Genomic DNA, 15,763 nt, shown 5'->3' with positions numbered 1-15,763 from the left:
ATAACACAACATTAGAAGTAAAAGGGAAAGAAGAGAACATTTTTAAAAATGAACATACAAATGGAAATAAGGCATTGTTTTGTTACGCATAGAGTAGCTGACGGCCAACATTCCAGTGGAGCGCAACATGATGGATAGGTAGTATCCTGCGGGACACATTCTAGTGTTCTGCAGAAAGCTGTACTCCCAGCCACTCCCTTGAGGGCTGGACACACTGCACCCCTACACCCATCCATCACGGGTGTCAGGAGTGACATTGCCCCGCGAATAGAAGGGCCCGGGTGCACGTGCTCGTGGCCAGTTTACTATACCACATAGCCGGTGTCTGTGTCACATAGCTGGTGTCTGTGTCAATCATTTGCGCACCATGAGGGCCTGAGGCCCAACACCACACATATCAGCAGTTTTATCTACCACGAGGAAATTATGGAATTGGTAGGCTAAAAAATAAAAAAAAACACAGAGGTCTACAGCGCCTAGAGCTCCTCACAGGTAATCATCCACGCTATACAAATCAAAGTATTATTATTATTATTTTAGGAGACTCTGAAGGAAGTCATTCATGCAAAATAGGATGACCGGGGTCTGGTAAAGGATATTTTGGATCTAAGGGTAGGTAGCAAGTGTTAGCTGAAAAAATGTGTCATTCATTTAATGGGTTTAGGTTTTTGAGGGAACAGTTTACTGTTAAACTTTGACCTACCACGTTGAAGCAGCCTTTCGCAGACATCAACAAACGGTGCGTGTGTGGTTTAGTGGTGCTGTGAACATCAATCAGGTGTCGTTAGAGATGACAGTCTGAACACCTGGCACTGTCCTTGCAATTCTTGGCATCTGGGCCATGAAGGAAGCAGCAGGCATGGGCGTAGGAACTGTGGGGGCCGCGGGGGACATATCCCCCCCCCCAGATTTTGGAGTGGGGGGGACACAGGGGACAAGGGCGGAAGGGCCGAGGGGTCAAACAAATTTCCCCTCTACCTCCTGAGAGGGAGATTGGCAGGCCATCAGCGCTTAGCCACACAAAGAGTTCAAAAGGGCAGTGGCAGGGGGGCGAGTGGCCTCTGACGTCACCTTATGCTGTGACTATCAGATCAATGGCCCTGCACTTGACCTGGCGCCTCTCCAGTTACCTGTCTGTGAGCCGCCAATGATCCGACAGTCACAGCATAAGGTGATGTCAGAGGCCACTCGCCCCCCTGCCTCTGCCCTTTTGATGTCTATGTGTGGCGCAGCACCCCTGAGGCTCCAGGAAGGATTTAATTCTCACCTCAGCTGCCTGTAGCCAGTGCTCTGGTTGATTCGCCCGTGTCTGTTGCCCGCTTGAACGAAGGGTTGCAGGCAGCAGCACGCTCTGACGCTCTGTAACTTGTAAGTAGGGGCAAGGGCTGTTACACTGCATTGCCAGGGGCGCCTGGTGACATTTGAAAGGGGTGGGGGTGTGGGCTTTACAAGTTGTGACTGAGTGGAGTCTGGAGTGCAGCCTGAGCCTCTGCTCAGCAGCCTCGCCCTCACCTCTGCTGCCAGTGCTACTTTTTAATTTTTTTTATTTATAGTGCGTGAAAGCCCTCTCCTCGTCGCTTTTTTGTTTAAATTGTGCCCAGTATGTTCTGTCTTAATTCCGCACTTTGAATAACTCCCGATAACAAAGGGCCCTTTCACGCCGTGTTTCTGTAATTATTAGATTGGAATTGTGTAAATGTCACCGTGGACTAGTGTTTGCAGGCCGGTCTCTAAATTCGGCTATTCACGGGCATTGTGGCTCAATATTCTTGCTTAAATGTGATACTTTTCTAATTATCTGAATGAGGCTTACAAAGTAGATTTAGTTTTATGAGCGGAGACATGAGAAATCTAACCTCATAAGGACTGGGAATTAATCAGAGGGCCGCTTACAAGGCTTTCAAGGGGTGAATGAAATATCTGCGAGGTAGGAAGATGGGAAAAGATTTTGGAGATTGTTATGCGAAAATGGACATTCGTGTGTTTTTAACGCATAGGCTGGGGTTGCTAGCGCTACCTTCTGTTCTGTTATTCTTGGCACTGTCCATTTGTTAGCAGCCTCCCGCACCGTTGTTCTTGGCATGCAGTCAGTGCAGTGAGTGTATACATCACGGCCCCAGGTCACCTCACACAGCTGCAGCTCCGCACACATCTTTGGTTCTCTGGGCACACCAGGTGCAGGTCTCTTCTCGGGCCCGGCGCGGCGCAGCCCATCCGCAGATTGGACACTTATATAATGCTCTGTGTTGACGTGCTGTAGTGTTCTTTAAGAACTCTGAGGAAGCCTTTTGGGAATTTTCAAGACTTTCTTCCTTAAACTACTGTGATAGTTAAGACTGTCAATGTTTTCAGTATAACTAGATTCGTACTGACACATCTGACATTAGGTCAAAAGGTTTTTTTCTTATATTCATTTAGGGGATGGTGCTAGACATTGCTGTATTACATTGTGTATTCAGATTTGTCAGTGTGTGAAATGATATGTGATCACCTTATGCCTATACTGTAATTTTCATAGTGTATTTTCATTTAAAAGGCAGGGGCGGCTGGTAACATTTGAAAGTGGTGAGGCGTAAATACTGCACTGTGACAATCGCGCGCAGCGAGCAAGGGCCAACCACCTATGGGGGATTCGGGGGTTCTCCCACAAGAACATTTTGAAAAAAGAGTGGGCAAATGGTGCATTCTTATGCACATTTGAGAAAGAGGTATCTTGGCCAATACATCTCTGGGAGTGCACAGATGCATCTCTCTCCCTGCATTCGCATAGGCACAGTCACCCTGCACTCATAGACCCATTACTCACCCTTCCCTGACACATCACTAAGCCAGCATTCACCCATCCACATCACTCACTCTGGACTCACACAGGCACACTGCTCAACCTGCACTCACACAGACATCACCAACCCTGCACTGTCACAGACATCACTCACACAGGCACACTGCTCACCCTGCACTCACACAGACATCACCCACCCAGGAATCACACAGGCACAATGCTCATCCTATACTCGCACAGACATCACTCACCCTGGACTCCCAGAGGCACACTGCTCACCCTGCGCTCACACAGACATCACCGACCCTGCACTGTCACAGACATCACTCACACAGGCACACTGCTGACCCTGCGCTCACACAGACATCACCGACCCTGCACTGTCACAGACATCACTCACACAGGCACACTGCTGACCCTGCGCTCACATAGACATCACCCACCCAGGAATCACACAGGCACAATGCTCACCCTATACTCACACAGACATCACTCACCCTGGACTCCCACAGGCACACTGCTCACCCTGCGCTTACACAGACATCACCGACCCTGCACTGTCACAGACATCACTCACACAGGCACACTGCTCACCCTGCACTCACACAGACATCACCCACCCAGGAATCACACAGGCACAATGCTCATCCTATACTCGCACAGACATCACTCACCCTGGACTCCCAGAGGCACACTGCTCACCCTGCGCTCACACAGACATCACCGACCCTGCACTGTCACAGACATCACTCACACAGGCACACTGCTGACCCTGCGCTCACACAGACATCACCGACCCTGCACTGTCACAGACATCACTCACACAGGCACACTGCTGACCCTGCGCTCACATAGACATCACCCACCCAGGAATCACACAGGCACAATGCTCACCCTATACTCACACAGACATCACTCACCCTGGACTCCCACAGGCACACTGCTCACCCTGCGCTTACACAGACATCACCGACCCTGCACTGTCACAGACATCACTCACACAGGCACACTGCTGACCCTGCGCTCACACAGACATCACTCACCCAGGAATCACACAGGCACACTGCTCACCCTATACTCACACAGATATCACTCACGCTGGACTCACACAGGCACACTGCTCACCCTTCGCTCACACAGACATCACCGACCCTGCACTGTCACAGACATCACTCACACAGGCACACTGCTGACCCTGCGCTCACACAGACATCACTCACCCAGGACTCACACAGGCACACTGCTCACCCTATACTCACACAGACATCAGTCACCCTGGACTCACACAGGACACTGCTCACCCTGCACTCACACAGACATCACTCACCCTTCAATGCACTGCACTCAATAGGTTTCATGTCTTTCAGCCTGGCTAGGCCCGACATTGCCTGGTTACAGACTCCAGTACATAACACCACGTCTGCTGGGGCCTCTGAGCAACTTGGGGGGGCTCAGCACAGACCCAAGAATGCAAGCAGCCCCCCACAGACACTGGTGTTATTGTAGGCTGTTCGTCACTGCAACACCCTACACTGCAAAGGAAAGTGGGACTGTGCTGGTATTCAGCCACTTTTTCCTGTTCCTTGGTATCTGGCTTTTTTCTTGAGCTCATCACTTTAGTCCATTTGCCCACCCTTGCGTTGTATCCAAAAGCCTCAAAGGTGAAGCCCAGCCATGTGGGTTGGTGCTGCTGTGAACTAAATGTATTGGCACGCAACTTAGACAACAGTGAAATTTGCCATTCTTTATTGTGAATGTAAATAAAAATAAAGCATACTTGCAGACTGTGACTACTTGCCTGCCTTTCTCTTCATAACGATGCGATTGTATACGTTTAACGCGCGTACGGTCTCGCACAATGGGCGATTTGTATAGGGTCGCTGGAAAGTCCCCAAGGTTGACCCTGTCCCCCCCAGAAATTTAGTGTCTCCTACGCCCATGGCAGCAGGGAGAAATGTTTTACAACTTCTAAGAGCACTGTTGAGCAATTACCTCTCTTTCTCCTCCAACAGCTCGTTATCAGTATACAGGAGACCACTGAGGGTTGAATGGATCAAGACAGCCATGTTTTTGGGGGGTCGAAGGTTAGATCGAGTTCCCTACCCTCGTTTAAGTGAATCGACGTCGATGTCTAAACGATAACTTCAGGGGACTTACTTTTAGGGATCTTTAGTGCGTAGTGGAGTAGGGGGGTCAAGGAGGGGCAAGCATGTTCGTAGGTAGATCAATGAGACGTATAAGATAAACAGGATACAGGAAGTCGGTTATGAATAAATCAACCAGCAAAAACTCCCCGCCTCATATTACACCGGATATGTCATGACATGGCTTACCTGCTCTGACGCATTCCTGGATAAATCTTTTCTGTTTTTCATGGTTATTCCACAGATGGATATTTGGTACCAGAGATGTAATCGGATCAAGTGGAGGGCTACCAGATGCACACAGCTTCTCTGAGAGGACAGACAGACAGGGAGCACCCGCTAAAACAATACTAAATATGATACAGCTCAGGCAACAGTAGTTGTGATGTCCCTTTATTGAAGCTTCCCTTCCATTCCAGCAACTACTTCTGTACTACTGATCGTTCTTCTGCAACATCTATCTCGGATTCGGCTGAAAATATTCCGCGCATGCGCAGAAAAGAGACACTTTCCCCTAAAACATGCTCCAGGTGACACTGCTGCCACATGCTTCAGCGCGAGCGTTCCGAGACAGGACAGGCGAATGCTCAGACCACAGGCATTTTGGAAGGGCTCACCTTAATGCGCATGCTCACTGTGAGAACGTCAACGTCAGGATTGTGAAAATGAAACTTTGCTCTCACCTGCACGTATTGATCAGTGGTGTGAATGCCAGTGTTTTTTTGGGACAGAGCGTTACTCACATTATTTTTTTAAAACACGCTTTAATTAAAGTAAAATATTGAAACAACTGCATATACCGTGTACTATGGACTTTAAGAATAGAGTGTTTAAATAATGGACTACTTGCATCAAGGAAAAATATGTATGTTTGAATAACATGTAACCGACAATTCGGGCATGCAACCTATTTAGACTGCTAAACAGTGTATTTTTAGGACTGTGTTTTTCAGATCCCTAAAGAACAAATGTTTTTACATAGACCCAATTAAGCTTAATTTTTAAAGTACTTCAAGTGAGCTTTATTCCAACCAATGATTTACTACATAGGTAAGAATTGATGTTGTAGTTGTAGTTGTAGTGTCTTGTGAGTTTTTATGATGGGATCCTTTTGGCTCCTACCGGACTCCGTAGAGCTGTGACCTCGGTGCTAGAGCGGATTGCAATGGGCTTGGTTTAGAATGTTGAGTTTGCAGTTACACGCAGAAGAATAAAGATGTGTATTATAAGCTCTGTGTGTGGCGTATTTTATTTTATTGTAATTGCATTTATATAGCGCTTACTACCCCTGACGAGGCGGTAAAGCGCTTTTTTGGCGAGTAGCACGTTACTCCGGGACCCATAGAGGATTAGTGTTGAATTAGTATAGTGAGAATAATGCAAGTACATTTTAAGTGGTGCGTAGCCATCGGCGTGCCTCTAGGCTGGGGTAGAAGCTACAACTGGTGACAAGGACGGAATAAGTAGCCTAAGAAAGTACTCTGTTCTCCAAGAGAGTTTGCTGTGGCCCAGGAAGACTGCTAGTGCCTCAAGGTCGCGTCCACATCCTGTTATTTTGGGCAAATCACTTAATCTCCCCGTGCCTGAATGTGTAATGTAAATACAGTGCTCATGTAAAGCGCTCCAATACCTTCGAGTTAAACTGTACGATGCAGAAATTTTATTGATTTCACTGTAATGTTAAAATTTCTTCCATGTTCATTTTTGTTATGGTTTTAATTAACTAAACAATAAAGTTTTACCTACTACCTACCTACCTTCGGGTTGAGTTCGCGCTATATAAATATAAAAAATAAAAAAAAGTACAGAATCAACTCTTCATGCAGGTGGAGTCAAACAGTGGTGGCTGGTGACATTTGAAAGTGGTGAGGCGTAAAAGTTCTGGTGAGTGACCTGTGGTGAGAGAGTGTAGCGAGCAAGTCCGACATCCAGATGGGAGAACCCCAGGGAACATTTAGGAAATAGAGTGAGCAAATGGTGCATTTTCAAGCACATTTGAGAAAGTAAGAAGGTTAATTAAGCAGTTGTAAAAGTGTAGTTAAATAAAATAGTTGCATGAGGTTAGGCTAATACATTTCGGGCTACTCTGATAAGAGGGATTCTATCTGGCTGAGTAATGAAGGAGCAGAAAAGGGCCAGTAAGTAGGCAAATAAGTACCAAGTAATGCTATTTACTTTGCCGCCGAAGTAAGCATGGGCGAATTTTGCGAATCTCGCGTTCGCGAATTTTGCGGATTTGCGAACTGGCAATCCGCAAAATCCGCGAATTCTCGCGAATTTGCGGATTTTTTTTTGGTGTGTTTGCGCGGGTTTCTGCCAGTTCGCGAGGGTTTTGTACAATTTCGCAAACGCGAACTTACCTATCGGGTCGCAAGTTTTGCGAACTTGTTGTTTCTACGTGTCCAGCCTGTTTGGGACACTCTTCTTCATCACTGCCACTCTCTGCCACCACTGCCACTCTCTGACTACTCATGCCACCCTCTGGCCCACCCATGCCACCCTCTGTTTCATCACAGCACCCTCTGGTTGTCCAGTCAGTGTACATTATTGTGGCAAAGCAAAGCACACCTTCCCTGCCTCAAGTGACCTGAATTAATTTGGGGCTGATCAATGTGTCACAGAATATTTTTTTAGCTGGCACCTGCTTCCTTAGTGCTTCCTGATTAGTGATCTTTTGCACTTGCTAAGTGCTTTCATTGTTGCAAAATTAGTTACAACACCTGCCCTGCCCCAACTGACAATAATGAATTAGGGGCTGATTAATGGATTTGAACTTCCAGCCTGGCTCCTGCTTGTCTCCCTTAGCTGTAATTCAGGACCTTTGTGGCATATGTGTAACTATTCTGAGGTTCAGAGCAGGGTCACATAATAGTTGCAACTGGCAACTGAACTCTGGAGGGGCCCCTCAGGAAGCACTACAGGAAATGGCTACTAATGATGAGCCTGAACTTTTGAACCTGGTAAGTAGTTTCAGTTTTGCTAAGATCGTATTTCTGCAATTTAGCGCTTATTCGCGGGGCGCGAAGTTGTACTGGGAAGCCGCGAACTCACGCGAACAGTGCGAGCAAACCATAAAATCCGCTGCTCGCGGATTTGCGGATTTTGCGGGAGATTCGCGAATCTCGCGGATTGCGAATTTACCGAAAATCCGCAAAATCCGCGAGCGAAACGGATTTTCCGCCCATGCTTACGCCGAAGTTACTATCCCAAAACATTAAAATACCCACGCATAAGGTACAACATTTACCAGTTTGCCCCCTATTTTCATTTTAAGCACCTCGGAATGATCACGGGAGGGGAGGGTGGGGGGGGGGGGTTGCTGCCTGCCATATCACATACGAAGATGCACAAACAAGGAAAAAGTGACGTTTGATGTACAATTTGGTGAGTTTAGAGCTCGTGTTTACTGATGTAGGATAAAAGGCCGAGCTAGCCCCGTGCATTTAAACCAGAGACATCAATGTCCCACCAGCACCTGCAGCAGGGATGCTAGCCAACTGAGCTACCTCGTAGTCTTCCGCCATGTCACCCCTCTGCTCCCATTCATCACACCCTGGAAAAGACCAGTCCTTCAAACTGAAATGTAGAAATGAGAGTACACTCCGCCCACAGCACCAGCCTGGTACTGCGAAGTGCCTGTACTCTCCCTTTAAAATTATTGCGACCCTGCTGAGAAGTGCTGGTACTCCATTCCGAATTAAAGAAGTGCAGTACTTTGTATACCCACTTGACCACCATGTGTGATTCTGTGCACAACACTTTATCTCACCGCACGCCTCTTTCATCTGTGAGCTAACAATGCCAACAGTAGGCGAGGCGCTACAAAAACACACCAGACCGGTACAGGTGTTGGGCTCCGGTAAAAATCACTGCGACAGACACAGAGTAAAAGTTGGATGAAAAGTGTCCTTACCTGCCAGAAGGGAGAGCGGCAGCAGCAGCCAATACAGCACCCCACACAAAACCCGCAGCTCCATGGCTGGGTTCCCTGTGCGGGGTCACCCCTGAGGAAGGCGATCAGGCTCTCTTGGCATCACCGCCCAATCTTTGCCAGCGGGGTGAGCAGGTGACAACGAGGTCGGTCCTTCAGAGCTCCCAAATAAATCCACTCGGTCCAGTGTCCGACTGAAAGCGCCCCGTAGAACAGTTGCGGCTCATGGAGGGGGGAGGGGGTCGCGCGTAGGTGGGTGGCACGTGGCAGGGAATTAAATATAATATAAACATAAATGTTTTTTTCTTACACTCGTTTTCCTGCTGCCAGCCTGCCTTCAAAGTTATTTATTAGTCAGGATTTCTTTCCACCCCCTTGCTTGCCGCCTTCTCTTTTGGAAGTTCAAACTTGCTACTTGAAGTGACCTGGCGCCACCCTGGCTCTCTTAAGTCCTCAGTTAATAAGTAAGAGAAGTCACATTTCATTTTAAATGAAAACCTGTGAGAGGACTCGGGTGCACTGCAGTTACTTATTTTCAATGCAAAGCCTTGGTCAAGCAGAGGGTAACCGAGCCTGCTCATCGACAATTGCCAAGGATCAGCAGTAATCGCCAGGAAAACTTACCTCAGCCGGTCCGCGCCACCTCTGCTGCTCCCCTTGGCGCCTACCCGAACGGCCCTGGGGTAGAGACTGGCAGCCCCTCTCAGCCGATCCTGGCGCTGCCAGCAGTGCCAGGATGGGCTTAGGGCATTGCTAATCCTCGCCCGCAGCACGCCCATTAGGAGCCCGAGGGGCTCCTAATGGGCATGCGCAAACAAGGGAAAAAACAAATGCGCATGAGTGGGCACGGTGCGAAAATTCGCCCTCCGTCCCCACTCATGTGTTGCTGCCTGCTGCCCCTGGTGACAATCATATCAGTCAACATGACGGCAGACCGCCCATCCCCTTCAGTCTCTGAAGGAAGTGGGCGGTCCGACGTCATGCTGACTGACATGATTGTCAGTGCTCCTTCGGCGTCTTTGAACTTAAGTAAACTGATTCAGTTTACTAAAGTTCAAAGACGCCGAGGGAGCTGCGGGTGGGGGGGCTATGCCCCCACGCCCCAATGGACGCACCGCGCCTGGAGTCAAAGCGCAGTTCCAGCCACTGTGAAACAATTGAAGATTACAAAAACAGTGTGAAGAATTTACACACCATCAGCATGGAGCCTGTTGGTCAGGCCTTACACAGAGGTACAGCGTTGATAAGCAAGATAAAATTGTACATTATACGGAGTGATACTGCTAAAGGCGGTTATATACAGACACAGGAAACAGCACTATAGACTGCTGTAGTTAAATACTAACAAAACACATAAAAGCGCTGGCTGACAAAATAAGAAAAAGGCATATGGCCATTGCACTTACCAGAGCCTCGATAGGTGAAACTATATGACCTCAGCACAGGGCGAGGAAACCCAAGAAAAAGCATGAGGATTGTGCTTATTGAGCTGTCTGATACCTGAAGTGGCCACCCACCAAAGCTGCCTGGTGATGGCTCAGAACAACTCTAGAGGTCTCCAGAAAGTGAAGGGCTCTGATTGAGACCGAGGAGGAGGTCAGTGTACACAGGATTTTCAGCAACGATGTTGAAGCTGGTCCATCACAAGGCTTCAGAAATAGAGCAAATGACTCTGGCTCTAATGGACAGCAAAATGTAACAGAAAGATCTCCTCCATCAACGTCATCCACTCCCATTACTAGTTGCCATGCTGCTGCCTTCTTCACACCACCACCACTTTTTGATAAAGATAAATCGCAGAACATTTTTGATAGGTGAGCTGCTTCATTAGACATTTGATAATTTCATTGAGGCACTTCAAGAGACTGATTACGAAAAGATTATCAAGTATCTCAAAAATCTTGACGGCGATGGTGTGAAAGAAGTTATAAATAAAAATCTGCGAACTGATGAAGATATCACATACCTTCAGGTTAAAGGAACGTTGAATCTCAAATGTAATCTAGTACAAAATGTTGATTACAAAAGATATATTTTCAATCATTGATGACCTTGTGGAGAGACTCAAGATGCTCCTCAAACACTGTATGTTGAATAAATTCAATGATGAAGAGGCTATGTGTCTTAGAATTATAGGTGAATGCTTGTCAGATTAATTCAGACGATAAATGCTGAGAGAAACTCTTTGTCTGGAGCGAGTGTTGATGGCTGACATGGAGGTCACAGGAGCCCTGAGCGAATAAGTCATGAGCGCAGAACGCAAGCTCAAGGAAAAGACAGAAGGACACAGAGTGTCTACACATAAAAATAAGTTGTGTTTTAGATGTGGATTTTTGTTTCCACACAAAGGTAAATGTCCTGCCATTGGACAGATATGTAAAGACTGTGGGAAAGAGAACCATTTTGTGACAGTTTGTAAAGCGGAGGAAAAAGTAAGTGCGTCTCGGCCCAAAAACAAAATGGCTGCCGGAACCTTCCAGAAGCAACGTTCGACGCATGCCCACAAGGGCAAGTGGCAACATCAGTTGAGTCAAATTGACACCAAACAAAGTCATTTGTTATCTAAATAATTGTCAAACTGTTCATCTGCCTCAACATCGATTGAAAGTGAAGAAGATGATTGTGTCACTTCCATGTCTACCTCAGAGAAATGGGTTGGACTGGCTGCACGCAAGAAAAATGTCAGTAGTATACAAGTCAACCTGCTAAAGCAACAAAGTTATATAAACATTGTCCAAAGATTACATTGAAATTAAATGGATGTTCGATACCTTTTATCATCGACAGTGGTGACTCAATAAACCTAATGTCTGAGGAGAAATATAATGAAATGTCTCCATTACCATGACTCACACTTTTGAAAAAGTCAAGGTTCACTTGTCGCGAAGATAAAACACAAGAAACCCAAGGTGCAAGCACCCATCCATGTCCTTCATGGTACAGAGTAAAGTGCCTATCTACTACTCCTCAGCACAGCTTCTGATATGGGACTAATTTCCATGAATTACAATATGAATGCTCATCACAAACTAGTAAGTTGATTCCCTTCATTGTTTTATGGGTTAGGAAAGCTTAAGACTATGAAAGTGAAATTGTGTATTAATAATGATGTTTGGCCGGTTGCTCAGAGCTGTAAAGTAATTGCTTTCCAATTACAAGAAACTGTTTAAAAAGAACTTGAATCGTTACTAAAGCATGACTTTATTGATTGTTCTACTGGTCCGACGCCATGGGTTTCTCTCATAGTGACAGTGCAAACAAGGCAACAGAAAGAGAACTACATCCAGGTCTACATTTTGCTGACATGATAACACAGCGGTGTTAAATCAGCGGTGGCTCCTTCATTAGGGCAGAGGGCCACTGCCCCACTGTCTGAGAGCCAGCAAATCGAAGCATGAAAAATAAAATGATAATAGAACAATTTTATCACCATTTTATTTTTCCAGCTGAGCAAAATGAGCATCTAAGTCATTCTTAAAGCAGGATGGAGCCATGCAGCAGGGAGGAGGAGTGAAGGGCACTGTAAGTGCGCATGCTGGTTTGGATAACTGTCTTAGGACGGCCAAACCAACATGCACACTTAGATCCTACTTTCTGCCCCTCTGTAAACACAGCTTAATCCTCACCCTGCTCCACAGACTAGGGAATCACCAGTACCTCAAGCAATGCCCCCTGGGTACTTCTGTCAAGGTGCTCTGTTGTTCTCTTAATACCACAGATGCTGGCTTTGGCTAAGAGGGATGTTATTTCTTTATGGCACATGCTGACTTTTAATGTGCCATCAAACAACTTCTAGTCCATATATTCGTACGGTCAAGTTAATTTTGTTTTTTGGTTGAAGCTGTGTTTTGGAGAACTTCCCAGTGTTTGCATTAACCCTGTGTACTCATGTCTTAAAGTGACTGTTTGTGACTAAGTAAAGTAACCTTGTACAAACTGTGCTGGGCCCTGGTGTAAAGCCTGCCTGGCTCAGGCCACAAAACCTTTCCTTTGCCCTCCACCTTCACAAAGTGTCATGCGCTCAGGAGACACCTGGTGGTGTGGGGGCAGCTAGGACTCAAAAAATAGCCTGCCCCGGAGCGAGTAGACCAGGGACAGAAGAGGCCCCTCTGGCCTCCAAGCACCCACCTTCTAGCCACAGCCCTTGGCAACTAGCCATGCCCTGTTAAGGAGGGGAAGAGTCTATGGTGTATATATGGTATATATAATAAACATTGGCCTTTGACCTCTTCCCAACGTTGGCATCTGATTCTTTCGCTTCCGATTCATGATTTGATTGTTTTGATGATCACCATATGAGCCACAAGCAGAATTAAGGAAATGTTTATAATTTAGATTAAGTACTCATATTCCACCTTAAACTGAATGACGTAATTAAGAGCGCCGCTCACTGACTTCTTGGCACAGCTCGGAAATTTGACAAAAGATCATCCCTACTAAAATTGTGGCAACGGATGCTAAGAGGTTGAGCTTTAAAATTTTGTTCTTTTGTCATCAGTTTAACCTCTTACAATCAGGCCTTCTCTGGGGCTGCACCAAGAATATAGAACTCTCTCCCGCCCGCCATCAGAAGAATCCCCTCACTGGCATGCTTCAAAAAGGACGCCAAAACCTTCCTTATGGGCAAATTCCTCGCTTAATTTTTGCCTCAAACCTCCAGAGACATATGAGACGATCGCTACGAGTAAATGCAAAATGCAAAATGTACATACATATCCTCTATCCCTTATGTACCCTGTACCTAGCCACCTCCTACCCTATTGTACACTTTTGAGACTATCGCCACAAGTAATATGTATATTGTAAAATGTACATACATACCCTCTATCCTTTATGTACCCAGCACCCCGCCCCTTCCTATACTATTGTGTACTTTTGTGACTTCAAACCTATTGTATACTGTTTTGTTCCTGTAAAGCGCTCTGATACCCTAACAGGTCAAGTTCGCGCTCTATATAAGAATAAAATAAATAAATAACTGTACATTTTTTTTGCATGGCCAGTTACTGTTCACGATACATGAGAGACTTTGCTACTATAAGTGCCCCAGTTCAAGAGTTGAAGAAGAAAACTGTTTCATTTGGTTGTAAGGCGGAATAAAGCAGGGAAATACTCTGCATGCCTTTACCACACATTTTTCACCCTGCATTTTTTTAAACGCATGTGCTTTTACAATGTATGCCTTTAATCACCCCCCCCCCCCACACCTGAACTTACCTTGCGTGGTTAAGGTATACCTTGAAAAATCAAATGCATTCTAATACCTCGTTGTAGAGGCTGTTTACCTTTCATTTGAGTGGTCGCAGGGATGTACGAAAAGTTTTCAGAAAATTAAACAAGCCATTGAAAGAGCTATTGAAGGCCTATTTCTAGCCAAAGCTTCAGACAGAGGTTGTTGTATTTTGAATTTGAATTTAAAAACATTTATATAGCGCACTTATACCATGCGGTTTCATGGCGCTTAATGCTAGGCCTATTGGGTTAGGCGCTATCCTTGCCCAGCACGGAGGACATACAAATTTACAAAGGCATATTGTGGAATATGCCTGTAGAAATTTGTCCCAGACAGAAGGTGCTTACTCAAAACCTGAGAAAGAGAGTTTGGCTGTGGTATGGGCTTCTGAATGCCTCCATGTTCTCCTGCATGGAAAATCTTTTAGATTGGTAACTGATCATCAAGCTTTACTGACTATGAGTGGGCGTGACCTGCAGGGGCAACATGGCCGACATGTTGCGATCTTGCTCTGCCACATATCCCAATAATCCGAGACAGTTATCTGCCTAATTGCGACATCTATGGAGGTACGCAATGGCGGATCACTTGGCAAACCCCCAGGACCCTGAGAATGCGACGGGCTACATTGAGCTCTGTTGTCTGAGCGGCTGAGCCTGGAGTCAGGCCCCGGCAGGACCCGCGAGGTGCTCGCTGCACAACAGGCGAGCGGTGGAGGCCGCCACTCGGGACGGGGATGGCAACGGCCAGCAGCGCACGCTGCAACATTAGGTTGAATCAAGAGGTGTGAAGTAAGCGGAAAGCAGCTTCAGCCGGTAAGACAAGGGACGGATGACGCTGCGAATAAGGATACTGAGTGAGACCCTGGGTGTGGCCGGGCCTGGGCCTTCTTGAGTCAGCAGCGGAGGTGACGTACGCAGGAGCAGGCGATCGCTGGCAGGACGGGAATGGCAATGGCCGCGACTGGCAGCACAACGGCGCAGTGAAGCATCAGTGCTGGAACCTGGTCCGGAGAAGTGACGGTCAGCTATACCTCAGTGCGAGGAGGCACTGAAGGTGGGCTCGGGTGACACCGAGGCCCAATACTATTACAGCGAGTAGAGAGAAGGCCAGAGGAGACATTTGGCAGGCACAGAGGGGCCACAACAGGGTGTGAGTAAGCAGGGAGACAGCCTGGAACGCACAGCTGCAACAAGTAAAATTCTGTGTTTGGCAAGATGCCAATACAAGTCAATAGCTGAAGAGACATGCACAGGTACAGACGATCCCTGGGGGCACGAAACGACAACGGCCTCCGCCTGTGGGCCTCCCTGCACAGAGACATACTGGAATGTGAGCCTAGTCTGGTAGGGGGATTGACAGCCGGACAGCCATGCGAGGTGGTGCCGGAGAGGGATATCGGGTGCGGTGAAAACCCAACACTGCTGTGGCGACTTGAAGGCAGGACAGAGGAGAAACCCGGTCGATACAGAGGAAAGATGACATGGTGTGCATGAGCGGGGAGACGGCCTGTGATTTACCACTACAGAGGGGAGCCCTCGGTCCACGTAATCGGGCGCTAGACCTGCTCGGAAAGGAGGTCGTGCAATAGGCCCAGAACACAGCAACTGGTCATCCTTGTTGGGGAATGTAGAGGCCCCATCCTGCAGAGGCGGACAGTCACACTGCCCACA

At 47.2% G+C, this 15,763-nt stretch overlaps 1 protein-coding gene across 2 annotated transcripts in view; it reads right to left on the bottom strand.

Moving 5' to 3' along the window:
• Positions 1-5,411, bottom strand: part of LOC147729882 (uncharacterized) — a 157,768-nt gene extending 152,357 nt beyond the window's left edge. Inside the window, exon 1 of one of the 2 annotated variants that reach the window (XM_086954795.1) lies at positions 5,116-5,411. In XM_086954795.1, coding sequence (XP_086810921.1) covers positions 5,116-5,157 — 42 coding nt within the window. In that variant the 5' untranslated portion in view covers positions 5,158-5,411. The remainder of the gene's footprint in view (positions 1-5,115) is intronic. The other variant, XM_086954796.1, reaches the window with a different exon arrangement.
• Between the last annotated feature and the right edge of the window lie 10,352 nt (positions 5,412-15,763).

This window comes from Lissotriton vulgaris, chromosome 2_1, assembly GCF_964263255.1.
Source record: "Lissotriton vulgaris chromosome 2_1, aLisVul1.2, whole genome shotgun sequence".
In the NCBI taxonomy this organism is placed as follows: domain Eukaryota; kingdom Metazoa; phylum Chordata; class Amphibia; order Caudata; family Salamandridae; genus Lissotriton; species Lissotriton vulgaris.
Note: the sequence above shows the minus strand (reverse complement) of the source record. Positions and strands in the feature narration are given on the sequence as shown.